At 60.6% G+C, this 26841-nt stretch overlaps 3 protein-coding genes across 5 annotated transcripts in view; 2 read left to right on the top strand and 1 right to left on the bottom strand.

Annotated features, from left to right (window-relative positions):
• Positions 1-983: 983 nt before the first annotated feature.
• LOC136305062 (lysine-specific demethylase 6B-like) lies at positions 984-11545 on the top strand (the record flags this gene model as incomplete). Its single annotated transcript, XM_066208466.1, has 12 exons — positions 984-1126; positions 1907-2012; positions 3122-3327; positions 4951-5015; positions 5653-5721; positions 6266-6414; positions 7051-7165; positions 7768-7955; positions 8936-9077; positions 9373-9499; positions 9939-10109; positions 10579-11545. Coding segments are annotated over 12 exons (1505 nt in total), but the record flags the coding sequence as incomplete, so codon positions are not given.
• A 564-nt stretch (positions 11546-12109) lies between these two features.
• LOC136305068 (N-alpha-acetyltransferase 38, NatC auxiliary subunit-like) lies at positions 12110-14327 on the bottom strand. Its single transcript, XM_066208487.1, has 3 exons — positions 14064-14327; positions 13628-13805; positions 12110-13171 (listed from the first exon to the last, which is right to left on the bottom strand). Exons 1-3 carry the CDS (start codon positions 14310-14312, stop codon positions 13077-13079), a joined length of 522 nt encoding a protein of 173 aa, XP_066064584.1. The 5' UTR covers positions 14313-14327; the 3' UTR covers positions 12110-13076.
• Positions 14328-19162: 4835 nt separating this feature from the next.
• Positions 19163-26841, top strand: part of CHD3 (chromodomain helicase DNA binding protein 3) — a 45866-nt gene continuing 38187 nt past the window's right edge. The window contains exon 1 of one of the 3 annotated variants that reach the window (XM_066208467.1): positions 19163-20026. In XM_066208467.1, the coding sequence (XP_066064564.1) occupies positions 19753-20026 (274 nt within the window). In that variant the 5' untranslated portion in view covers positions 19163-19752. Of the gene's footprint in view, positions 20027-25075; positions 25201-26841 lie in introns of those variants that run through there. The other 2 variants (XM_066208468.1, XM_066208470.1) reach the window with 2 other exon arrangements.

The following is a 26841-nucleotide window of genomic DNA, read 5'->3' as shown; positions in this document are numbered from 1 at the left end:
GGTCCTGTGGAGGTTTTAGAACAATCCCAGGGGGATTTTGGGGGTCCTGTGGAGGTTTAGAACAATCCCAGGGGGGTTTCGGGGGTCTTATGGAGGTTTAGAACAATCCCAGGGGGATTTCGGGGGTCCTGTGGAGGTTTAGAACAATCCCAGGGGGATTTCGGGGGTCCTGTGGAGGTTTAGAACAATCCCAGGGGGATTTTGGGGGGTCCTGTGGAGATTTAGAACAATCCCAGGGGGATTTTTGGGGGTCCTGTGGAGGTTTAGAACAATCCCAGGGGATTTCGGGGGTCTTATGGAGCTTTAGAACAATCCCAGGGGGGTTTCGGGGGTCTTATGGAGGTTTAGAACAATCCCAGGGGGATTTTGGGGGTCCTGTGGAGATTTAGAACAATCCCAGGGGGATTTTGGGGGTCCTGTGGAGGTTTAAAACAATCCCAGGGGGATTTCGGGGGTCTTATGGAGGTTTAGAACAATCCCAGGGGGGGTTTCGGGGGTCTTATGGAGGTTTAGAACAATCCCAGGGGGTTTTGGGGGTCTTATGGAGCTTTAGAACAATCCCAGGGGGATTTCGGGGGTCTTATGGAGGTTTAGAACAATCCCAGGGGGATTTTGGGGGTCTTATGGAGGTTTAGAACAATCCCAGGGGGGTTTCGGGGGTCTTATGGAGGTTTAGAACAATCCCAGGGGGATTTTGGGGGTCCTGTGGAGGTTTAGAACAATCCCAGGGGGATTTCAGGGGACTGTGAGCAGGATTTGGGAGGTCCTGGGGGAATTTGGTGGATTCTGGGGCAGTTTGGGCAGTTCCAAGGTGGGGATTTCGGGGATTTGGGGTGATTCGGGTGATTCCAGGTGTGTTTCAGCAGCTCCAGGGTGGGAATTTTTTGGGGTGTTTTTAGGATTTGGGTGATTCCAGGGGAATCTGGGCATCTCCAGGGTGGCGATTTGGGGGATTATTTGGGGGATTATTTTGGGGTGGCACTGACGCTGCCCCCGCAGGCAGGCGCGGCTGAAGGGGCCGTTCCGCGAGTCCTACCTGTGCCCCGCCCAGTCGGTGAAGCCGCGAATCGACGCCCGCGAGCAGCTCCCCAGGGACAAACTGAACCCGCCCACGCCCAGCATCTACGTGAGTCCCCATTGGCTGCTGCCCGCGGCCCCTGCCTGCTGATTGGCTCCACGGATGGCTCCCCTGCCTCCTGATTGGCTCCCCGGATGGGTGTCTTGGTTGCTGATTGGCTCCCTGCCGGGGATCCCGGGGTGTCCCCGCTCCTGATTGGCTGGTGGGCAAGGTGCTGGGCATCCTCGCTGCTGATTGGCTCCCTGGCAGATTCTCTCTCTCTGCTGATTGGCCCCTGGCTGGATCCCTCCCTTCCTGATTGGTCTATCATGGGCAGCTCTTTGTTGATTGGCTGCCAGAAGGGGAGGGATCCGCCAAAGCCTCCCTGATTGGCTGCTGGGACAGGAAACGTCCCCCTCTGATTGGCTGCTCCCTAGTGCTGATTGGCCAATGCGTGAGGGCGGGCAGAGTTTCCCAGCAAATCCTGCTGCTGATTGGCTGCCGGCTCATGGCCTTTCAATCCTGATTGGCTGGCCAGCCAAACCGTCTCTGTCCTGATTGACTGCTCGGTTGGGCTACCCAAATCCTCATTGGCTGGTGAATGGTGAACCAGGCCATGTCCATCCTGATTGGCTGATGCCCCAGACCATCTCCATCCTGATTGGCGCTGACCTGATTGTTGCGCGGAGGTGTCAGGCTGTGATTGGTCCGTGCATGAGGGTGCTGTGCAGCGATTGGTCCTTTCTCCGGGTGCCGGGTGCTGATTGGTCCCTTCCTGAGGGCGGTGGGCTGCGATTGGTCCCTTTGTGGGGCGCCGGTCGCTGATTGGCCGCCGCTGTTCCCGCCCAGCTGGAGAGCAAACGCGACGCCTTCTCGCCCGTGCTGCTGCAGTTCTGCACCGACCCCAAGAACCCCATCACCGTCATCCGGGGGCTGGCGGGGTCCCTGCGCCTCAGTGAGTCACCCCAAAACACCCCAAAACGGCCCAAAATCCCCTCAAAACCACCCAAAACACCCCAAAATCCCTTCAAACCACCCAAAACACCCCAAAATCCCTTCAAACCACCCCAAACACCCCAAAATCCCCTCAAAACCACCCAAAACACCCCAAAATCCCCTCAAACCCACCCAAAACAGACCACAATCCCCTCAAAACCACCCCAGACACCCCAAAATCCCCTCAAACCCACCCAAACACCCCACAATCCCCTCAAAACCACCCCAGACACCCCAAAATCCTCTCAAACCCACCCAAACACCCCACAATCCCCTCAAAACCACCCCAGACACCCCAAAATCCCCTCAAACCCACCCAAACACCCCACAATCCCCTCAAAACCACCCCAGACACCCCAAAATCCCCTCAAACCCACCCAAACACCCCACAATCCCCTCAAAACCACCCCAGACACCCCAAAATCCCCTCAAACCCACCCAAACACCCCACAATCCCCTCAAAACCACCCCAGACACCCCAAAATCCCCTCAAACCCACCCAAACACCCCACAATCCCCTCAAAACCACCCCAGACACCCCAAAATCCCCTCAAACCCACCCAAACACCCCACAATCCCCTCAAAACCACCCCAGACACCCCAAAATCCCCTCAAAACCACACAAAATACCCCAAAATACCCTCAAAAACACCCAAAACACCCCAAAATCCCCTCAAAACCACACAAAATACCCCAAAATACCCTCAAAACCACCCCAGACACCCCAAAATCCCTTCAAACCACTCCAAACACCCCAAAATCCCCTCAAACCCACCCCAAACACCCCCAAAACAGCCCCAAACAGCCCCAAATCCCCCCAAACCCACCAAAAATACCCCCCCAAAACACCCCCAAACCCCCTCGAAACAGCCCCAAAGACCCCCAAACAGCCCCAACCCCCCCCAAATCCCCCAGACCCCTCAAAATCCCCGGTGGCCTCTCCCTGTCCCCGTCACCCAGGGCTGTCCCCGCCCTTGTCCCTGTCCTGGTGGCCTTGGGATCCTTCCTGTCCCCCTGACCCCCCCTCGGCGCCCCCCAAAACGCCCCAACCCCCCGTTTTGGCGGCAGACCTGGGGCTGTTCAGCACCAAGACGCTGGTGGAGGCCAGCGGCGAGCACGCCGTCGAGGTGCGCACGCAGGTGCAGCAGCCCTCGGACCAGAACTGGGACCTGTCGGGGACGCGGCAGGTGTGGCCCTGCGAGAGCAGCCGCTCCCACACCACCATCGCCAAGTACGCGCAGTACCAGGCCTCGTCCTTCCAGGAGTCCCTGCAGGTGAGGGACGGGGACGGGGACACGCTGGGGACACCCACAGGGCGTGGGGACACACCTCAGGGACAGGGGACACGCCAGGTGTGGCCCTGTGACGTCAGCCAGGTACGCCCGGTACCCGGCATCCTCCTTCCAGGGGTCCGTGCAGGTGAGGGACAGGGATGGGGACACGGTGGGGACATGGGGACACATGGAGGACACACCCCGGGGTCAGGGGACACACAGGGGACACACCTCAGGGACAGGGGACACGCCAGGTGTGGCCCTGTGACGTCACCCAGGTACGCACAGTACCCGGCATCCTCCTTCCAGGGGTCCCTGCAGGTGAGGGACAGGGGACAGGGACATGTTGGGGACATGGGGACACACCTCAGGGACAGGGACACGTTGGGGACACACTGGGGACACGAGGGACACACCTCAGGGACAGGGGACACGCCAGGTGTGGCCCTGTGACGTCAGCCAGGTACGCACAGTACCCGGCATCCTCCTTCCAGGGGTCCGTGCAGGTGAGGGACAGGGACGGGGACACGGTGGGGACATGGGGACACACCTCAGGGACAGGGACACGTTGGGGACACACTGGGGACACGAGGGACACACCTCAGGGACAGGGGACACGCCAGGTGTGGCCCTGTGACGTCAGCCAGGTACGCCTGGTACCAGGCCTCGTCCTTCCAGGGGTCCGTGCAGGTGAGGGACGGGGACAGGGACACGGTGGGGACATGGGGGACACACAGGGGACACACCTCAGGGACAGGGGACACGCCAGGTGTGGCCCTGTGACGTCACCCAGGTACGCCCGGTAGCCGGCATCCTCCTCCCAGGGGTCGCTGCAGGTGAGGGACGGGGACATGGGGACACACGGGGGACACACCCCGGGGTCAGGGGACACAGGGGACAGTCAGCAGGGAGCCCAGGCCAGCGTGTCCCAGCACGCCCAGTGCCACCAGGCCTCGTCCTTCCCTGCAGGTGACCGGGGAGGGGACACGGGGACAGGGGACGGTGGGCTCGGGGGGCACGAGGGGTGCAGGGGACTCGTGTCCTCGAGTGTCCCCAGGCTGTCCCCAAGTGTCCCCTGGTGTCCCCAGGGTGTCCCCAAGTGTCCCCAGGCTGTCCCCTAGTGTCCCCTGGTGTCTCTGAGGTGTCCCCAGGGTGTCCCCTGGTGTCCCCAGGTGTCCCCGGGCTGTCCCCTGGTGTCTCTGAGGTGTCCCCAGGTGTCCCCTGGTGTCCCTGAGTGTCCCATGGCGTGCTGAGGGCATGTCCAGGAGCCTTCATGGTGTCCCCAGAGTGTCCCCTGGTGTTTCCAAGTATCCCCTGGTGTCCCCGGGCTGTCCCCAGGGTGTCCCCTGGTGTCCCCAAGTGTCCCCTGGTGTCCCCGGGCTGTCCCCAGGGTGTCCCCAGGTGTCCCCAAGTGTCCCCTGGTGTCCCCGGGCTGTCCCCTGGTGTCTCTGAGGTGTCCCCAGGTGTCCCCTGGTGTCCCTGAGTGTCCCATGGCGTGCTGAGGGCGTGTCCAGGAGCCCCCACGATGTCCCCAGAGTGTCCCCAAGTGTCCCCTGGAGTTCCTGGGTTGTCCCCAAGCGTCCCCCAGCGTCCGGAGGGGCTGAGGTGACCCTGTCCCCACAGGAGGACAAGGACAGCGAGGATGAGGAGGCCGAGGAGCCCGACAGCACCACCGAGACCCCGCCCAGGTGGGGACACGCCCGCGGTGCCCTTTGGGGACAGCCTGGGGGGGACAAGGTGTCACCGCTGCGGGCGCGGGGGGTCCCAATGTCCCCAAGGAGTCCCCGTGTCCTTTGGGGGTGTCCCAATGTCCCCAGGGTGTCACTGGGGGGGGTCCCAATGTCCCCAAGGGGTCCCCGTGTCCTTTGGGGGTGTCCCAGTGTCCCCAGGGTGTCACTGGGGGGGTCCCAATGTCCCCAAGGAGTCCCCGTGTCCTTTGGGGGTGTCCCAATGTCCCCAGGGTGTCACTGGGGGGGTCCCAATGTCCCCAAGGAGTCCCCGTGTCCTTTGGGGGTGTCCCAGTGTCCCCAGGGTGTCACTGGGGGGGTCCCAATGTCCCCAAGGAGTCCCCGTGTCCTTTGGGGGCGTCCCAGTGTCCCCAGGGTGTCACTGGGGGGCTCCCAATGTCCCCAAGGGGTCCCCGTGTCCTTTGGGGGTGTCCCAATGTCCCCAGGGTGTCACTGGGGGGGGTCCCAATGTCCCCAAGGGGTCCCCGTGTCCTTTGGGGGGGGTGTCCTGGTGTCCCCAGGGTGTCCCCAGGGGGGTCCCCAAGCCCTGGAGGGGTGGCATGTCCCCGCCCCTCCCGTGACCCCGTGTCCCCCCCAGCCCCCCCGACCAGAAATCCCACCAGATCATCAAGTTCGGGACCAACATCGACCTGTCAGACGCCAAGAGGTGACAACGGGGACACCGGGGTGACAGCGGGGGGCGGGGACGGCTGGGTGGCCCTGGGGACACCTGCGTGACCACGGGGACACTTGGGTGACAATGGGGGGTCACAGCCGCCCCTCAGGTGACAATGGGAGGGTCAGGGTCGCTCCCAGGTGACAATGGGGGGTCAGGGTCACCTGTGGGTGACAATGAGGGGGTCAGGGTCACTCCCAGGTGACAATGGGGGGGGTCAGGGTCACCTGTGGGTGACAATGGGGGGGTCAGGGTCACTCCCAGGTGACAATGGGGGGGTCAGGGCCGCTCCCAGGTGACAATGGGGGGCTCAGGGTCACCTGTGGGTGACAATGGGGGGTCAGGGTCACTCCCAGGTGACAATGGGGGGGTCGGGGTCACCTGTGGGTGACAATGGGGGGGTCAGGGTCACTCCCAGGTGACAATGGGGGGTCAGGGCCGCTCCCAGGTGACACAGGCCGGCCCCCCCGGGGCAGGCCGTGCCCCCAGGCAGGTGCCGCCCCCCAGGTGACGCGGCTGTCCCCCGTCCCCGCAGGTGGAAGCCGCAGCTGCAGGAGCTGCTGAAGCTGCCGGCGTTCATGCGCGTGTCGTCCACGGGGAACATGCTGAGCCACGTGGGCCACACCATCCTGGGCATGAACACCGTGCAGCTGTACATGAAAGTGCCCGGCAGCCGCACCCCCGGTGAGCCGGGGACACCTGGGACACCTGGGGACACACCTGGGGACACACCTGGGACACACCTGGGGACATGGGCACACCTGGGACACACCTGGGGACACCTGGGACACACCTGGGGACACCTGGGGACACCTGGGGACACCTGGGGACACCTGGGACACACCTGGGACACACCTGGGGACATGGGGACACATGGGGTCACACCATCCTGGGCATGAACACCGTGCAGCTGTACATGAAAGTGCCCGGCAGCCGCACCCCCGGTGAGCCGGGGACACCTGGGGACACACCTGGGGACACCTGGGACACACCTGGGGACACCTGGGACACACCTGGGGACATGGGCACACCTGGGGACACACCTGGGGACACCTGGGGACACACCTGGGACACACCTGGGGACATGGGCACACCTGGGGACACACCTGGGGACACCTGGGGACACACCTGGGACACACCTGGGGACATGGGCACACCTGGGGACACACCTGGGGACACCTGGGGACACCTGGGACACACCTGGGACACACCTGGCGGGGACACACCTGGGGGGACACACCTGGGGGGACACACCTGGGGACACGTGGCCCGGAGCAGCCGCGCTGTGGTGGCCGGGGGGGGTGACGGCGTCCCCCGCAGGCCACCAGGAGAACAACAACTTCTGCTCGGTGAACATCAACATCGGCCCCGGCGACTGCGAGTGGTTCGCCGTGCACGAGCACTACTGGGAGACCATCTCCGCCTTCTGCGACAGGTGGGCGGGGCCTGCATAAAACGGGGCGTGGTTTGCATAAAGAGGGCGCGGCCAGCGAAAGGGCGCGGGGTTGTTGGTGCAGAACTACTGGGAGACGGTCTCCGCCTTCTGTGAGAGGTGGGCGGGGCCTGGGGAAAGGGGAGGGGTCGTGGAGAAAAGGGGAGGGGCTGAAGGAAGGAGGGAGGGCTCTGGGAAATGGGGCGTGGTTTTGGAGAAGGGGTGGGGTTTGCAGGAAGAGGAGGGGCTGAGGTAAAGCAGGGAGGGCTGAGGGAAAAGGGGTGGGGCTTAGGTAAAGAGGAGGGGCTAAGTGGTGGGGCTGTGGAGAAAGGGGCGGGGCTACGGTGAAAGGGGCGGGATCTGCATAAAGGAGCAAACACACCATAATTAGTGATAATTATTTGGGGGTGTGGCCTGGACAGAGTCAGTGGGTGATAATACAGGGGCGTGGCTACACACGGGGGCGTAGCCAAGTGCAATGGGCGTGGCCAACCCCCCCCTTCCCCAGCACTGGGGAGGCTCTCCGGGTGCGGAGGGAAGGGGTGGGGCTGGGCGGGCGTGTCCCGAGGTGGGCGGGGCCGTCGCTGACCACGCCCCCGGCGCAGGCACGGCGTGGACTACCTGACGGGCTCGTGGTGGCCCATCCTGGAGGACCTGTACCGCTCCAACATCCCGGTGTACCGCTTCGTGCAGCGCCCCGGGGACCTGGTGTGGATCAACGCCGGCACCGTGCACTGGGTGCAGGCCACGGGCTGGTGCAACAACATCGCCTGGAACGTGGGGCCGCTGACGGGTGAGGGGACACTGCTGGGGACACTGCTGGGGACACTGCTGGGGACACTGCTGGGGACACTGCTGGGGACACGGGGACACTGCTGGGGACACTGCTGGGGACACTGCTGGGGACACGGGGACACTGCTGGGGACACTGCTGGGGACACTGGGGACACTGCTGGGGACACGGGGACACTGCTGGGGACACTGCTGGGGACACAGGGACACTGCTGGGGACATGGGGACACTGCTGGGGACATGGGGGACACTGCTGGGGACACGGGGACATGGGGGACACTGCTGGGGACATGGGGACACTGCTGGGGACATGGGGACACTGCTGGGGACACTGGGGACACTGCTGGGGACACGGGGACACTGCTGGGGACACGGGGACACTGCTGGGGACACTGCTGGGGACACGGGGACACTGCTGGGGACACTGGGGACACTGCTGGGGACACTGCTGGGGACACTGCTGGGGACATGGGGGACACTGCTGGGGACACTGGGGACACTGCTGGGGACACGGGGACACTGCTGGGGACATGGGGACACTGCTGGGGACACTGGGGACACTGCTGGGGACACGGGGACACTGCTGGGGACATGGGGACACTGCTGGGGACACTGGGGACACTGCTGGGGACAACAACATCGCCTGGAACGTGGGGCCGCTGACGGGTGAGGGGACACTGCTGGGGACACGGGGACATGGGGACACTGCTGGGGACACGGGGGACACTGGGGACATTGGAGACATTTGGGGACACGGGGACATTGAGGGGAGACAACATCACCCGGGTACAGGGCACAGGGACATCGGGGACACCGGGGACGTGGGGGACATGGGGACACTGGGACATCAGTGTGGGGACACGGGGACACACCACGGCCGTGCCAGGACAACGCAGCTCTGCCCCGTGGTGGCCACAGAGCGTCCCGGGGGGCTCGGCGGTGGCGGTGGCCGTGACGTCCCCGTGTCCCCGGTGTCCCCAGCGTACCAGTACCAGCTGGCCCTGGAGCGCTACGAGTGGAACGAGGTGAAGAACGTCAAGTCCATCGTGCCCATGATCCACGTCTCCTGGAACGTGGCCAGGACCGTCAAGATCAGCGACCCCGACCTCTACAAGATGATCAAGTGAGCGGGGGGGGACACCTGGGGACACCTGGGGACACCCGGGGACACCCGGGGACACCTGGGGACACCCGGGGACACCCGGGGACACCCGGGGACACCTGGGGACACCCGGGGACACGGGCTGGGGACACGTGGCACACAGCAGGACAGGGACAGCAGAGACTCTGGGGGACTTGGTGGCTCGGCTGCCCCACGGCGGGTGACAGTCCCTGGCGGCAGTGTCCCCACACACAGCGGGTGACATCAGGTGCCACCAGGTGCCACCAGGTGACCTGTCCCTCCCCCCCGTGGGCAGGTACTGCCTGCTGCAGTCCATCAAGCACTGCCAGGTGCAGCGGGAGAGCCTGGTGCGCGCGGGGAAGAAAATCGCCTACCAGGGCCGGGTGAAGGACGAGCCGGCGTACTACTGCAACGAGTGCGACGTGAGTGTCACCGTCACCGTCACTGTCACCGTCACCACCGCCACCAGGGCCATGTCACCGTCACTGCCACGGCCTTGGGGTGTCCTTGGCTTGTCCTTGGCTGTGTCACCGTCACGGCCTTAGGATGTCCTTGGCCGTTCCGCTGACCATTGCCACGTCCATGCCCACGCCACCGACCGTTGCCGTGGCCATGGGATGACCTTGGCCACACCACTGACCATCACTGTGGCCACGGGGTGCGCACTGACCGCTGCCAGGACCACGGGGTGTCCGTGCCCACACCACTGACCACTGCCATGACTGTGGGGTGTCCCTGTCCCTGCCACTGACCACTGACATGTCCCACTGCCCACACCACTGACCGTCACCGTGACCGCGGGCTGTCCCCGCCCACACCACTGACCGTCACCGTGACCGCGGGCTGTCCCCGCCCCCGCAGGTGGAGGTGTTCAACATCCTGTTCGTGACGAGCGAGACGGGCGGGCGGAACACGTACCTGGTGCACTGCGAGGGCTGCGCGCGGCGCCGCGGGGGCGGCCTGGCCGGCGTCATCGTCCTCGAGCAGTACAAGACCGAGGAGCTGATGCAGATCTACGACGGCTTCACCCTGGTCAGGGCGGGGACGCACCTGGGGACACCTGGGGACACCGGGGGACACACCTGGGGATACCTGGGGACACCTGGGGAGGGCTGGGGACACCTGGGACACACCTGGGGATACCTGGGGAGGGCTGGGGACACACCTGGGGACACCTGGGGAGGGCTGGGGACACCTGGGACACACCTGGGGACACACCTGGGGATACCTGGGGAGGGCTGGGGACACACCTGGGGACGCACCTGGGGATACCGGGGGAGGGCTGAGGACACACCTGGGGACACACCTGGGGACGCACCTGGGGACACACCTGGGGACACCTGGGGAGGGCTGGGGACACCTGGGACACACCTGGGACAGCGGCGCCGCGGGGTGGGGCCACCTTCACGCGAGGGGACACCTGCGTGGGGACCGTCCCCTCCCGGTGTCCCCAAGGCGGGGCCGCTGAGCTGACCCCTCCCCCTTCCCCTCCCCTCCCCAGGTGACGCCACCGACCCCCAGATGAGCCCCCGGAGGGGGAGGGGCACAAGGGCGAGGGGGGGCTCCCCCCGCCCCTCCCCTCCCCTCCCCCCACGAACACTTTTTATTTATTCGCGGAGAAATCGCCCCTCCCCCCCGCCCCTCCCACCCCCCTCCCCAAAAAAGAGAAAAATCGTCTGGAACGGACGGGCCGCCCCTCCCCCACCGCGGGGGGAGGGGCTGGGGCGGCAAACCTCCGGATTTTATACAGAACCCGCCGATTTCTAGGAATTCACAGAGCCCCGCCCCCCGCCGCCCCGCCCCCCGCCGGATGGGGGATGGGGGAGGGTCTTTCTGCCGCCCCTCCCTCTCCGCTCCCCTCCCCCCCCCCGAATTTTGGGGGCCTGTGGAACTCAGTGGGGGGGAGGGGGAGGGGGAGGGGAGGCTCCGCCCCTCCCCGCTCGTTTTGGGTGGGGGGTCCCCTCCCCCTCCCCTCAGCATTAAAAGGGGGGAGGGGCTGGGGGGGAGGGGCACTTTTTTTTGGGGGGGGGTCGGACCCCCCCTTGCCAAGATTCAACCAAAAACTCGCCCCTCCCCCACCCCCCGAACCAGCCGCCCCTCCCCCCATACGGGTCCGGGCCGGGGGGGGAGGGGCCCGAGGTGGGGGAGGGGATTTGCCCCCTCCGCCCCTCCCCCCGCCCCGGGGTGGGGCTCAGGTCTCTAAGGGGGGGGAGGGGCTCCCCCAAACTATGGTGCAAAGGGGGGAGGGGCCTGTGCTACCCCCTCCCCTCCCCAACAACGGGGGGGCGGCAGGAGCCCCCCCGCGGGGGGAGGGGCCTTGGGGTGCCCCTCCCCCCCTCCCCGAGCCTCGTTTTGGGTTTTTTTGTTTTGTGTTTTTTGTTTTTTTGTAAATGATTTTTTTCCGGGTTTTTTTTTAATTTTTTGGGGGTTTTTTTTTGGTTTTTTTTTTTCCTCTTTTTTAATTTATACGCGGGGGAGGGGGGGGAGGGGTCGCTTTATTTATTGGGGGGGTCGGGCCGGGGGTCCCCGACTCCCGGGAGGGGGGGGAGGGGAGGGGTCTGGGGGTTTGGGGGGGGGGAGGGGAGGGGGGGTTAGGTGACCCCTCCCTCATCCCCCGTGACACCCGTGACCTCTGACCTTTGGGGGGGCAAGGGAGGGTTCTCACCTCCCCCCTCGCCCCGCCCCCCACCCCCATCATGGTGCTGGGCCCTGCGGCCGCCCCGCCCCCCCCACCACCCGTGTCCCCCCTTCCCCTCCCCCCGCCGGGCCCCCGGTGTTTTTTGGGGGTGGGGGAGGGGCGGGTGCCCCCCGTCCCCCTCCCCCCCCCTCCAGAAGCTATTTTGTACCTGAGATTAAATTAATGGCAAAGCCCGACGGCTCCGTGGGGGGAGGGGAATTGGGTGGTGGGGGAGGGGAATTGGGTGGGTGGGGTGAGGGGAACGGGAGGGTTGGGGGGGGTCCAGGGGAGTGGGGGAGGGGCAGGAATGGGCGGGGGGAGGGGGACACACACAAAATGTCACACGGGGACAGTGTCACCGAGGGGGGGCTTTAATGGCGCCCTGGGGACCCCCAACCCCCCCGGACATTTTGGGGGCGGGGGGGAGGGGTCCCCCAAAGTCCCGGGGGGTCATTCAGGCTTTGGGGGGGGGAGGGTCCCTCGGGGTTTGGGGGGTCCACGAGGCACTGGGGGGGCCCCCGGGCTGGTTTTGGGGTCCATTGGGGGTTTTGGACTTCATCCAGGTGTTCTGGAGTCCATCCAGATGTTTTGGCGTCCATCCAGGTGTTTTGGGGTCTCTCAGGTGTTCCGGGGTCCATCTAGATGTTTTGGCGTCCATCCAGGTGTGTTGGGGTCTCTCAGGTGTTCCGGGGTCCATCCAGATGTTCCGGGGTCCCTCCAGGTGTTCCGGGGTCCCTCCAGGTGGCCCATGAAGCTCTGGGAGTCCCGGGCTGGTTTTGGGGGTCCATTGGGAGTTTTGGGGCCCCATCCAGGTGTTTTGGGGTCTCTCAGGTGTTCTGGGGTCCATCCAGATGTTTTGGGGTCCATCCAGGTGTTTCGGGGTCCATCCAAGTGTTCTGGGGTCCATCCAGGTGTTTTGGGGTCTCTCAGGTGTTCCGGGGTCCATCCAGATGTTTTGGGGCCCATCCAGGCGTGTTGGGGTCTCTCAGGTGTTCCGGGGTCCATCCAGATGTTCCGGGGTCCCTCCAGGTGGCCCATGAAGCTCTGGGAGTCCCCGGGCTGGTTTTGGGGGTCCATTGGGGTTTTGGGGCCCATCCAGGTGTTTTGGGGTCTCTCAGGTGTTCCGGGGCCCATCCAGGTGTTCCGGGGTCCATCCAGATGTTTTGGGGTCCATCCAGGTGTTTTGGGGTCTCTCAGGTGTTCCGGGGCCATCCAGGTGTTCCAGGGTCCATCCAGGTGTTTTGGGGTCTCTCAGGTGTTCCGGGGTCCCTCCAGGTGGCCCATGAAGCTCTGGGGGTCCCCGGGCTGGTTTGGGGGGTCCCTCAGGGGTAGGGGGGCTCCACCTCGATGGACACGATGTGGTGCCCGGGGACCATGGCCAGCCCCAGCACTCGGGGTTCGCTGCCCGGGAACGCGTCTGGGGTGGGAAAAGGGGTCAGGACCCCCCAAAACTCCTCCAGGACCCCCAAAAACCACCCCCAGGACCTCCCAAAACTCCCCCAGGACCCCCCAAAAGTCCCCCAGGACCCCACCAAAAGTCCCCCAGGACCCCCCAAATCACCCCCAGGACCCCCCAAAACCACCCCCAGGACCCCCCAAAACCACCCCCAGGACCCCCCCAAAACTCCTCCAGGACCCCCCAAAAACTCCTCCAGGACCCCCCCAAAAGTCCCCCAGGACCCCCCAAATCACCACCCAGGACCCCCCAAAACCACCCCCAGGACCCCCCCAAACCCCCCTGGACCTGCGGCTTGGAGGAATTCCCGCCCCAATCCCAGAAACTGTCCCGACGCTCGGAGCTCAGGGATGCTCCCAGCCCTCCCCAGACCCTCACAACCCCCCCAGGCCCCCCCAAACCCCCCCCCCCCCAAACCTGCGGCCTTGAGGAACTCCTGCGCCGAGCCCAGGATGACGTTGCTCTGGCGGTCGGTGCACAGGAAGGCGCCCACCAGGGTCCGCCCGTCCGACATGCGGATCCGCAGGCTGCGGTTGAGCAGAGCCTCGAGGCGCTGCCGCCCCCGGGGGGGCCCCGAGAGCCCCGGGCCGGGCTCCTGGGGGGGCAGCGAGGGGGGGCGGGTGAGAGCCAGGAGGGGGCTGCGAGGGGTGTGGGGGCGGCCCGGCTCCTGCGGGCCCCCCCCAGGCTCCTGTGGGCCCCCAACATTCTCTGGGGTCACCCCATAAAGCCCCCAGACCCTCCCCAGAACATCTTTTATCTTCCCCTCCCGCAGTTCTCAGAGTTCCCCACGGCCCCTGCTCAGCCCCCCGAGCCCCCCCGGGCCCCCCCGGGCCCCCCCGGGCCCCCCACTCACGGCCGGGCCGCCTCCCGCCTCCTCCGGCGGATCCGCCATGATGGCGCCGCTTCCCGGCAGCCCTGGCGCGGCGCGGGGAACTGCAACTCCCGGCGTGCACCGCGCGCGTAATGGGAAGCCATAGCGGGCGCCGAGCCGGGGACTACATTTCCCGGCGTGCACCGCGCGGCCATAGCCATTAAACCACGGACTCCGTTTCCCAGCACGCCCCGCGGCGCGCAGGGCCGGCATTTCCGGCGGCGTCGCCATGGCGACGGGCGGCGCGGGCTCGGCGGCGACCCCGGGCCCGGCCCGAGCGGCCCCGAGGTGCGGGGGGGGGTCCCGAGGGGCCGGGGGGAGCTCCGGGGGTCGTGGGGATGGGGGGGGGGTGGTCCCCTTTTTGGGGGGGGTCTCCCCTCCGTGACCCCCCTAACCTCGTCCTGGTAGTGACGTCACCCCCGGGGCGGGGATGGGGGAAGCCCCCCAAACACCGGGGGGGGGGGTCTGGGGTCCCCCCAAACTCCTCCCCCCCCCCAAATTAGGGGCTGACGCCCCCCGCACACACATTGGAGGTCACCAGGCCCCCCCCCCCCCCCCCCCCCAGTTTTGGGGGTCCCCCCTTGTCTCCCTTTGTCCCCTGGGGGGTCTCCCCTGTCCCCAGAGGGATCCCCGCCCAGTTTTGGGGACAAATCGGGACGTTTTGGAGCCGAAATAAATGGGCTTTTGTCAAAGCAAGGCTCGGGGCAGGGGACAGGCTTGGGGACAGTTTGGGGACAGCCCGTGTCACCCAGCGGTGTCCTGTCCCCACCTGCGGGGGCCTTGGCTGTCCCCGGGGCTGTTTCCCGCGGGGGTGGCACCGCTGTTCGGTGTTTGTCCCCGTGCGTGGCCGCCAGGCGCTGCCACTGTCACCTGTGACACGGTGACCTGTCCCCAAGGCCGAGCTGAGCTCCCCGGGAGGGCTCGCGGTGTCCCCGCAGCTCGGGGTGTCACCTGTGTGTCCGTGTCACCTGTCTCTGCCGCCTGTGTCTGTCAGTGTCACCTGTCCCTGTGTCACCTGTCCGTGTGTCTGTCAGTGTCACCTGTCTGTCAGTGTCACCTGTCCCTGTCAGTGTCACCTGTGTCTGTGTCACCTGTCCGTGTGTCTGTCAGTGTCACCTGTGTCAGTCTGTCAGTGTCACCTGTCCCTGTGTCTGTCACCTGTTCTTGTCACCTGCCCATGACCAGCTGTCAATGTCACCTGTCTCTGTCCCCACCCCCCTGTCCCCTGTCCAGCTGTCACCCCAGCGGCGTCCCCGCCGTCCCCCGCAGGCTGTTGTCACCGTCCCCCATCAGGACACGGGTGGTGACGGGTGACCACAGCCTGGGGCGACACTGTCACCACCCGACGGTGACACCACGAGGGGACAATGCCGCCCCCCCCGGGGAGCCACGGGGGCTGTGACAGTGACAGGAACACCGCGGGGCGGCCGGGTGACACGGTGACACGGTGACACGGTGACACGGTGACACGGGGGTGGCCCGAGGAGCAAAAAAGAGGAAAATCTCCCGGGGGTCGGGGGTCGGGGTGACAACAGCCACAAAGAGCCCCCCAGAATGTTGTCACCTCTGGGACCTGGGGGTCACCCGAGGATTTGGGGACATTTGGGGACAATTCTGGGGTTCTCACGGGGTCACACGAGGACTTGGGGAGAATTTTGGGGGGATTTGGGGGGTTCCCGTGGTGTCACACGAGCCTTTGGGTGGATTTTGGGCTCGCCGGGGGGCTCCTCCTGCTGGGTGACAACAACCAGGAGCAACTTTCGGGTTAAAAAAAAACCCAAATAAGGTGAAAAAACCCCAAATAAGATAAAAAAAACCCCAACTCTGAGTGGTTTTTACCCCATTTTACCCCATTTTGGGGGGAAAAATCCCAAATAAGGTAAAACCCCCCAAACTCTGAGTGGTTTTTACCCCATTTTACCCCCATTTTGGGGGGAAAAAATCCAAATAAGGTAAAAACCCCCAACTCTGAGTGGTTTTTACCCCATTTTACCCCCATTTTGGGGGAAAAAAACCCCAAATAAGGTAAAACCCCCAAACTCTGAGTGGTTTTTGCCCCATTTTACATCATTTTTGGGGAAAAATTTTACCAATTTTGGGTAAAAAAACCCCAAATAATGTAAAAACCCCCAAACTCTGAGTGGTTTTCACCCCATTTTACATCATTTTGGGGGAAAAAAAACCCAAATAAGGTAAAACCCCCAAACTCTGAGTGGTTTTTTGCCCCCATTTTACATCAATTTTTGGGGAAAATTTTACCAATTTTGGGTAAAAAACCCAAATAATGTAAAAAACCCCCAAACTCTGAGTGGTTTTTACCCCATTTTAAGGGGAAAAAATCCAAATAAGGTAAAAAACCCCAAACTCTGAGTGGTTTTTACCCCATTTCACATCATTTTGGGGGAAAATTTTACCAATTTTGGGTAAAAAACCCCAAATAATGTAAAACCCCCAAACTCTGGGTGTTTTTTTACCCCATTCTGGGGGGAAATCAGCTGCTGGGGGGGTCCAATTGCTGCCCCATCGTATCCACCCCAGAGTTCTGGGGCAAAAAAAGCCCCAAAAAGGAACGAGAAGAAAAAAAAGCAGCAGAGCTCGACGAGGGGAGGAGGGGCGGGCAGGGCCTGGGGGTTTTGGGGTGATTTTGGAGCATTTTGGGCAATTTCACCCCCTAAAACCCCGTCACTGGTGACAAATTCACCCAGTTCACCTTTTGGGGGGGTTTGCCCTGAGTTTGGGGGAACTTTAAATCCTTTTTTCCTCCCCATTTTTGATATTTTCTTTCTCCTTTTCCTGATTTTCCCCCCTTTTTCAGGTGCTTTTTTTCTTTTCTCATCCTTTTTTCCTCCCCTTTTCTTTTTTCCTCAATGTTTTTTTTAACATTCTTCTTTCCTTTTCCTCCTCTTTTCATCCTTTCCCCCCCTTTTGATTATTCTTCTTTGTCAAAACGTTTTTCCCTTTCTAAATAATTATTTCCCATTTTCATCCTTTTTTCCCCTTCCTAAATGTTTTTTCCCCTTTTCCAAATTTCTCCATTTTCCAATTTTTTTAGTAAACTTTTCTCCCTTTTCTGAATATTTTTTCTCAATTTGAACATTTTCGAAGCTTTCATCCTTTTAAATATTTTTCCATTTTCACCCTTTTGGATTTTTTTTTTTCATTTTTCAATTTTTTTTCCCTTTATAACTTTTTCCATTTTTTCCCTTTTCAATCCTCTTCCCTTTGCCAATCTTTTAAAAAATAATTTTCCTTTCAGCCTTTTTTTATTTTCTAACCATTTTTTCCCTTTCTGAACATTTTTCTTCTTTCATTTTTTTTAAAAAATCCTTTTCCCTTTTCCAATATTTTTCATTCCAAGTTTTCCCCCCTTTTCCAATCTTTTCCTCCTTTTTAACCCTTTCCCCCTTGTTCAATTTTTCCCCTTTTTGCCTTTTCCAACCTTCCCCCCTTTTTCTTTCCCCCTTTTTCATCTTTTTTCTCCCATTTTCAATCTTTCCCCCCATTTTCAATTTTTTATTATTTTTCAATCTTTTTTATTCCCTTTCAATCATTTTTTATCCCTTTTTTAATCCCACCTCCGTCTTTCCAACCCCTTCCTCACCCCATTTTTTTTTTAATCCTTATAAAACCCCCCCTCCTTTTTTTTTTTTTTTTAATTCTTCCTCCCTGCAGCCTTAAAGAAACTCCAAAAAAAAGAGAAAAAAAAAAAAAACCCAACACAAACCCAAAACCCAACCCACCAAACCACTCCCTTCCCAAGTATTTCAAAGTCGAGGAGGGAGGGAGAAAGACAAAAAAAAAAAAAAAAAATTAAAAAGAAAAAAAAATCGCTTTTAATTGATTTTTTTTAAGCGCGTGTTTAAAATCACTGAAGGGGAGGGGGGGGAGGAAAAAATGGGCGAAAAAATGAGGGGAAAACGGGTAAAAAAATCATTTTTTTTTTTTAAAAAAAAAAAAAAGGAGGAAGCGTGACGAGTATGGAACTAGTTAACCTTTAACAATTTATGCTGATGTCACACTGAGCATGAGTACTGATTAATCCCCCCCCGAAATATTTTTATGGGAGTGAAGGGAGGGGAAAAGAGAGAGGGGGGGGGAGGAAGAATAAGGAGAAAGAGAAGAAAAAAAAAAAGGCAAAAAAGAGAAATAATTTACCGCAGCCATCTTTGTTTTATGCAAAAAAAAAAAAAGATTAAAAACAAAAAAGAATTCTCCCGGTTTGGGGCCGCACAAATATTGTCCCTCGCCGAGCCGGGATCAGCGGGACTGGGGGGAAAAAAACCAAACCCTACAAAAAATTATCATTTGTGTTTTTCCCCCAAAATTGACCCAAAAGGACCCAAAATCGAGCGGGATGAGGATTCTTCGCCTGCTCGGGCTGTAGCGGCGAACGCTGGGGGGGGGAGGTTGGGGGGGGGAGCTTCGGCAGTTCTTATTTTTATTTTAAATCTTGATTTTTTTTTAGTTTTTTTTTTTAAAAAGGATTTTTCGTGGGTCTTGTTTCGAATTTTTTTTTTTTAAGGTTTTTCTGCCGTTTTTTAATTTTTTTTTTTTTACCCTTTTCAGCCCTTTCCATTTTTTTTTTTTTTTTGGTTTTTTTTTCCCCACTTTTTTTTTTTTTTCTTTTTTTGTCATCCCCTATTGGAAATTTTAACGGTTTATTTTTGACCCTCCTCTTTCGCCATATCAATTTTAAGGGTTGATTTCCCTCCTTTTTTTCTCTTTTTTTTTCCCCTTCCCCGTTCCTTCCCCCCCCCACCCCGCCGCCTTTTTGAAATTTTCATGTCGATTTTTCGCCCTTTTTGCCTCCCCTTCCACCCCTTTCCCATTTTTCCGCCCCCCCTCCGATTTAACTCCTTTTTCAACCCTCGCCCTTGATTTCTTTCATTCCTTCCCTGAGCGCCTTCCTTTCCCTTCTGTTGTTTTTGTTGTTATATTAATTTTAATTATCCCCCCCCCCCTTAACTCCCCTCCCCCCTTTCCGCGGGTCGCGTTTTGTCGTGGTTTTTTTTTTTAATTTATTTTTTTTTTTTTTTGCGCGTTTTATACCTTCCCCCTTTCCTCCCCTAAGGTGTGCGTGGGGCAACTTTTTAAGAAGAAAACCCCAAAACCCCCTTTCTCCGGCCATTTTGCGCTTTTTTTTTAGATCCCCTCACGGAGGGAAGGGGGGGGCACCACCCCCCATTTTCCCCTCATTTTTAACCCCTCCCTTCTCCATCTTTCTCACCCCCCCCCCTTTAAACACTTACCGGGGTGTGTTTTTTTTATTATTATTATTATTATTTTTTTCCTCCTTTTCTTCTCTTTTTTGTGTGTGGCGGTGCTGGAGGGAGAGAGAGGAGGGGGGGTTGTTTTATTTTAAAATTACACCCGGGGCGGCCATTTTCGCTGCCGGCGCCGTCCCGCCGCCCGCCGCCGCCCGCGCCCTCAGGCGATTTTTAACCGATCCGGGCGTTTTTCAACCCATCGCCGCCGCCCCCCCCGCGCGGCCCCGCCGGGCCCGGCCCGGGGGGGGGTCGCCGGTTTCCAGCCCCTCCCTCGGGGGGGGTTTTTTTGTTGTTTTTTATTCTTTTTCCCTCCCTCGCCGCCCGCCTCCCCTCAGCGGTTTGGGGGCGGCGGGAGCGGCGCGCGCCGAGGGTCCCCCCCCCGCCCGCCCGCCCCTCACCCCGCCATGGCGTCCCCGCTGAGGGAGGACGAGGAGGAGGAGGAGGAGATGGCGGTGTCCGAGGGGGACGAGGAAGACGACGACGAGGAGGACGACGAGGAAGAGGAGGAGGAAGATTCCTCCGCCGCCGCCGCCGCCGCTGCCGTTGCCGCCGCCGCGCTCTTGGCCGGGCACCGAGGGGCTCCCGACATCTTCGCCGGGCCGGCCCCGGCCCCGCTGCCGCCGCCGCCGCCGCCGCCGCCCGCGCCCGCCGCGCCCGGGCCGCCGGAGGCGCCCGCAGGTACGGCCGGGACCCCGGGAGACCCCCGGGACCCCCGAGTGACCGCTCAGAGCTGCCCGGGGAGACCCCCGGGACCCCCGAGTGACCCCTCAGAGCTGCCCGGGGAGACCCCCGGGACCCCCGAGTGACCGCTCAGAGCTGCCCGGGGAGACCCCCGGGACCCCCGAGTGACCGCTCAGAGCTGCCCGGGGAGACCCCCGGGACCCCCGAGTGACCGCTCAGAGCTGTCCGGGGAGACCCCCGGGACCCCCGAGTGACCGCTCAGAGCTGTCCGGGGAGACCCCCGGGACCCCCGAGTGACCGCTCAGAGCATCCCGGGGAGACCACCGGGACCCCCGAGTGACCGCTCAGAGCATCCCGGGGAGACCCCCGGGACCCCCGAGTGACCGCTCAGAGCATCCCGGGGAGACCCCCGGGACCCCCGAGTGACCGCTCAGAGCATCCCGGGGAGACCCCCGGGACCCCCGAGTGACCGCTCAGAGCATCCCGGGGAGACCCCCGGGACCCCCGAGTGACCCCTCAGAGCTGTCCGGGGAGACCCCCGGGACCCCCGAGTGACCGCTCAGAGCATCCCGGGGAGACCCCCGGGACCCCCGAGTGACCGCTCAGAGCATCCCGGGGAGACCACCGGGACCCCCGAGTGACCCCTCAGAGCTGTCCGGGGAGACCCCCGGGACCCCCGAGTGACCCCTCAGAGCTGTCCGGGGAGACCCCCGGGACCCCCGAGTGACCGCTCAGAGCTGCCCGGGGAGACCCCCGGGACCCCCGAGTGACCCCTCAGAAGTCTCCCCCCGAGCCCTCAGAGCTTTCCCCGGGCGTCCCGCTGAGACCCCCCGAACCCCTCCGAGATTCCCGCAGTTCCCGGGACCCCCTGTCCCCTCAGCTCTTCCCGGAGCTCCCCGCCGGTACCGGGACTCCCGAGATCCCCGGTCTGTCTGTCCCCGCTCCCTCAGAGCTTTCCCGGGGCCGCCCGCAGCTGCCGGCGCTCCCTGGGCACCGCTGTCCCCTCAGCGCTTCCCGGCGCCCCGGGGCTGGGCTGTGAGGGGCGGGAGGTGTTTGTAAACAACCGCGAGTGTCCCCGCCAGTGTCACCCGTGTGTGGTGGCTGTGAGGGCCACACGTCCCCTGCCAGGACCCAAAGCCGGGTGCTGACCCCTCCATGTGGGTCAGACGTCCCCTGCCAGGACCCAAAGCCGGGTGCTGACCCCTCCGTGTGGGTCGGACGTCCCCTGCCAGGACCCAAAGCCGGGTGCTGACCCCTCCATGTGGGTCAGACGTTCCCTGCCAGGACCCAAAGCGGGTGCTGACCCCTCCATGTGGGTCAGACGTTCCCTGCCAGGACCCAAAGCCGGGTGCTGACCCCTCCATGTGGGTCAGACGTTCCCTGCCAGGACCCAAAGCGGGTGCTGACCCCTCCGTGTGGGTCGGACATCCCCTGCCAGGACCCAAAGCGGGTGCTGACCCCTCCATGTGGGTCAGACGTTCCCTGCCAGGACCCAAAGCGGGTGCTGACCCCTCCATGTGGGTCAGACGTTCCCTGCCAGGACCCAAAGCGGGTGCTGACCCCTCCATGTGGGTCAGACGTTCGCTGCCAGGACCCAAAGCGGGTGCTGACCCCTCCGTGTGGGTCAGATGTTCCCTGCCAGGACCCAAAGCGGGTGCTGACCCCTCCATGTGGGTCAGACGTCCCCTGCCAGGACCCAAAGCGGGTGCTGACCCCTCCATGTGGGTCGGACGTCCCCTGCCAGGACCCAAAGCGGGTGCTGACCCCTCCATGTGGGTCAGACGTCCCCTGCCAGGACCCAAAGCTGGGTGCTGACCCCTCCATGTGGGTCAGACGTTCCCTGCCAGGACCCAAAGCGGGTGCTGACCCCTCCATGTGAGGTGGCAGGCGTTGCAGTGCATCTGCCAGGACCCAGAGTGGCTGTTTTGTGGGGCGTTGGAGCTGTAGGTACCTGCCAGGACCCAGAGCGGCTGTTTTGTGGGGCGATGGGGCTGTAGGTACCTGCCAGGACCCAGAGCGGCTGTTTTGTGGGGTGATGGGGCTGTAGGTACCTGCCAGGACCCAGAGCGGCTGTTTTGTGGGGCGATGGAGCTGTAGGTACCTGCCAGGACCCAGAGCGGCTGTTTTGTGGGGCGTTGGAGCTGTAGGTACCTGCCAGGACCCAGAGCGGCTGTTTTGTGGGGCGTTGGAGCTGTAGGTACCTGCCAGGACCCAGAGCGGCTGTTTTGTGGGGTGATGGGGCTGTTGTGCATCTGCCAGGACCCAGGTCGGCTGCTGCACCCCGTGGTGTGGGGCAGTGGGCGCTGGTGGTGCCCTGACAGGACCTGGGGTGGGTGCTGACCCCACAGGGCACCTGACAGGACCCAAGGTGGTTGTTTCACCCCCGGTTTTGGGCTGATGGGGGCTGTAGGTACCTGACAGGACCCAGATCGCCTGTTACCCGCCGTATTGAGGTGTTTGGGGGGCACTTTTCCCCTTCCAGGACCCGGCTCAGTTGTTTTACCCCACATTGAGGTGTTTGGGGACACTTTTCCCCTTCCAGGACCCGACTCAGTTGTTTTACCCCACATTGAGGTGTTTGGGGGTTGTTTCTCCCCTTCCAGGACCCGGCTCAGTTGTTTTACCCCACATTGAGGTGTTTGGGGGTTGTTTCTCCCCTTCCAGGACCCGGCTCAGTTGCTTTACCCCACATTGAGGTGTTTGGGGGGCACTTTTCCCCTTCCAGGACCCGGCTCAGTTGTTTTACCCCACATTGAGGTGTTTGGGGGTTGTTTCTCCCCTTCCAGGACCTGAATCAGTTGCTTTACCCCACATTGAGGTGTTTGGGGGTTGTTTCTCTCCTTCCAGGACCCGGCTCCGTTGTTTTACCCCACATTGAGGTGTTTGCCAGGTCATTTTTCCCCTTCCAGGACCTAAATCTGTTTTGTAACCCCATGCTGAGGTCTTTGGGGGGTCGTTTCTCCCCTTCCAGGACCTGGGTCCGTTGTTTTTACCCCGCCAATGCCCACCTGATCCGTACCAGGAGCTGAAATTCAAATTTTTTTCCCCCTCTGAATTAAATTTCTCGGATTTTTTCCCCCACTTTGGCCTCAAAGGGATGAAGGGGAAGAAGCATCTCAGAGCTTTTGGTGAAAAATAAAACAAAACTCAGCTTTGAAGCGAAGCTGCACGCTTTGAAAAGGCTCGGAAGTGGGTAAATTCGGATTTTAGCAGCTTTGTGGTGTCTTTTTTTCTGGAAAAGGTTAAAAATGAGTAAATTTGGGGGTCGGTTCCCCCTTTTCCCCCCCCCAGAAAAAAATGTTTAGAAATCGGTTCAACCTGGAGGTTTGGAACCTTTTCCTTGGCCCTGAAACGGCCAGAAATTGATAAATTTGTATTTTAGACTCTTTTTTCTTGTTGTTGTTGCCCAGAAATGGGTCAAAGCGGATTTTTGGAGCTCCCGAGAAGGAGTAAATTCCGATTTTAGAACAATTCGCCTTCCTGGAAAAGCTTCGGAATGGGGAATTCGGGATTTCAGGCTCCTGCTTTTCCCCCCGGAATTGTTGGAAAACGAGGAAATTCGGGAGTTTCCCCCCCCCCCCCCCCCGCAGTGCTCAGGAGTCGGCACATCTGGATGACAGAACTCGCAGAAACGCTCCAAAAAAAGGGAAAATTTGGATTTTAACCCCCTGGAAAAGGCTCAGCAATGGGCACGCTCTGATTTCTCAGGTCTTTCTGCTCCGGCGAAGCTCAGAAATGAATAAATTCGGATTTTACCTCCCTTTTCTCCCCTCCGAAACGGGCCCATCTCACCCTTTCCTTTACCTTTTCCTGGGCTTTTTTACCCAATTCCTGAATTTATTTTTCCTCTCATCCCTCAAATATTCCGTGCGGGGCGCACAGACACCCCCAAACCAGCCCTAAAATCACTTTTTGAAACTTTTTTTCCCACCCCAAACACCCCCAAATCCCCATTTCCCCCCTTTTTTTCCTCTCCCAATCCCCGTTTTTAAAAAATCTTTTCCCCCTCTCAGAACAGCCCAAATCCCCATTTTTTAATCCTTTTCTTCCCCCAAAATCCTCATTTTTATTAACTTTTCCCTCCCTGGAGCAGAAGTTTTGCCCATTTATAACCTTTTCCCCCGGGATCAGCGGCAGCCCGGCCTCCCTCGGCCCGGATTTGAGGTGAAATTCCACTTTTCCCCCCATTTTTTCCCAGCGGGAAACCAACTCCTCCCCCTCCTGCACAGCTGAAACTTGTTGGTTTGGGGTTTATTTATTTTTTTTAAATCCCTTTTTTCCCGATTTTTGCCGTTTCCAGCCCATCCCGGCGGAGAACAATAGCGAGCCGGGCTGGGAGGAGGGGGGAAAAAACCGCCCAAACCCACCAAATTTTCTCTTTTTTTTAAAAAAAAAAAAACAAAATTGAGATTTTTTTCCACACTTGGCACCAAGTTCCGGAGCAAAGACCCGGCCGGCTGCTCCGGCGTCGGGAGGAGCAGGAAAACTGAGTGAAAACACCCCCAAACCCCCCAAATTCGGGGATTTTTCGGCGCCGTGCCTCTTCCCCCAGTTTTTTTTCCCCCTTTTCCCCCCATTTTGGAGCTCCCCTCCCTCTTTTCTTTGTTCCAACTCCTTCCTCCCCTTTGCCGGAATCACTCCCCCTTTTCTTTCTTTCTTTTTCTTCTTTCTTTTTTTTTTTTTTTTTTTTATTGTGGTTTTCGCTGCATTTTTTCCATTTTTCCACCTATCCCCCCCCTCTTCTCCTTTCACCATTTTTTTTTTTGCGGTTTCCATTCTTTCCCCACGATTTTTCTCTCCGTATCCACTCGGGGAGGGGGTTTCCTTTGGGATGGCGGCCCCCTCCTCCCCGGGAGGTGTTTTTTTCGGGGGGTTCGTTGTTTTTTTTTTTTTGGGGGGGGGGTTTTTTTTTCTTTTTTCTCTCGAGGTGCGGGGAGTGGGAGCGTCACGTGTGTGGAAAATTCTGGTTGATGCTTTGCCAACGCTCCCCGCGCATGTCTGGAAAAAAAAAAACGGGGGGGGGGGGGGAGGAAAAAGAGGAAAAAAAAAAAGGAAGATTTGGAATTGGGGGTGGGGGTGAAAAAAAAAAATTGGGAAAACACCCCCCCAAAAAATGTCAGGATTCGGCCCCATCCCCGGCAGCGGCCGCGTGTCCCCGGAGACACCCCCAGGTGACGGTTTGGGGCGAAAATCGGCAAAAAGGGGAAATTTGGAAAGCGAGGAGAGGAGGGGGGGGTGGGGAACAGGGCGGGCTGGGCCTCGGCGCCGCCGCCGCCGCGGTGAAATAAACCGAAACCCGACAAAAACCGGGCGGAAAAAAGGGAGATTTGGGGGTTTTGTTGGTTTTTTTCCCCGCTCCCCGCCGGCTCGGCGCTGCCGGTGGTCCCGCGGCTGGCAGGCGGCGGTGCCGGAGGGATCAGGCTGGAATGTGACCCCGCGCCAGCCCTGGGGAAGTGTCCGTGTGTCTGTCTGTGTGTGTGTGTGTCCCCCGGGGTTCCCTCCCCGCGGGGACAGATGTGTCACCTCCCCCCGGGGCCGGGGCACCGCGGGGACGAGGCGGCGCCGTGACACGGACGGCGGTGTCACCGCCCCGGGGACGGGCCCGCGGCCGCTGTCACACACCGGGGATGCCGGTGGTGGCCCTCGGCCAAAGGGAGCGGGGAATCCTCGGCTGGCGGTGACCGGGTGACACCGCTGTCCCCGTGTCAGGGTCGGGGAATCCTCTGCTGGCAGTTGGTGACACCGCTGTCCCCAGAGTGAGACTGGGGAATCCTCGGCTGGTGTTTGGTCACTGTCACTGTCACGGTGACACCGCTGTCCCCGTGTGAGGGGTCAGGGAATCCTCGGCTGGCAATTGGTGACACTGCTGTCCCCAGAGTGAGACTGGGGAATCCTCGGCTGGAGGTCGGTCACGGTGACACTGCTGGTGACACCGCTGTCCCCGTGTGAGAGCTGGGGAATCCTCGGCTGGTGTTTGGTCACTGTCACTGCCGTGTGACACCGGTGTCCCCGTGTGAGGGGTCGGGGAATCCTCTGCCCTAATTTGGTCACTGTCACGGTGTCACCGAGGTTTGGTCACTGTCACGGTGACACTGCTGTCCCCATGTGAGGGTCGGGGAATCCTCTGCCCTAATTTGGTCACTGTCACGGTGACACCAGGGTTTGGTCACTGTCACGGTGTCACCGAGGTTTGGTCACTGTCACAGCGTCACCGGGGTTTGGTCACTGTCACGGTGTCACCGGGGTTTGGTCACTGTCACGGTGTCACTGGGGTTTGGTCACTGTCACAGTGTCACCGAGGTTTGGTCACTGTCACGGTGTCACCAGGGTTTGGTCACTGTCACAGTGTCGCCAGGGTTTGGTCATTGTCACGGTGTCGCCGGGGTTTGGTCACTGTCACGGTGTCACTGAGGTTTGGTCATTGTCACAGTGTCACTGAGGTTTGGTCACTGTCACGGTGTCGCCGGGGTTTGGTCACTGTCACGGTGTCATCGGGGTTTGGTCACTCTCACAGTGTCACCGAGGTTTGGTCACTGTCACGGTGTCACCGGGGTTTGGTCACTGTCACGGTGTCACTGGGGTTTGGTCACTGTCATGGTGTCACTGGGGTTTGGTCACTGTCACGGTGTCACTGGGGTTTGGTCACTGTCACAGCGTCACCGAGGTTTGGTCACTGTCACGGTGTCACTGAGGTTTGGTCACTGTCACAGCGTCACCAGGGTTTGGTCACTGTCACGGTGTCACCGAGGTTTGGTCACTGTCACGGTGTCACCGGGGTTTGGTCACTGTCACAGCGTCACCGAGGTTTGGTC

This window comes from Chamaea fasciata, unplaced genomic scaffold (genome assembly GCF_029207755.1).
Source record: "Chamaea fasciata isolate MVZ Bird 193981 ecotype frontalis unplaced genomic scaffold, bChaFas1.0.hap1 SCAF_260, whole genome shotgun sequence".
In the NCBI taxonomy this organism is placed as follows: Eukaryota; Metazoa; Chordata; class Aves; order Passeriformes; family Sylviidae; genus Chamaea; species Chamaea fasciata.
Note: the sequence above shows the minus strand (reverse complement) of the source record. Positions and strands in the feature narration are given on the sequence as shown.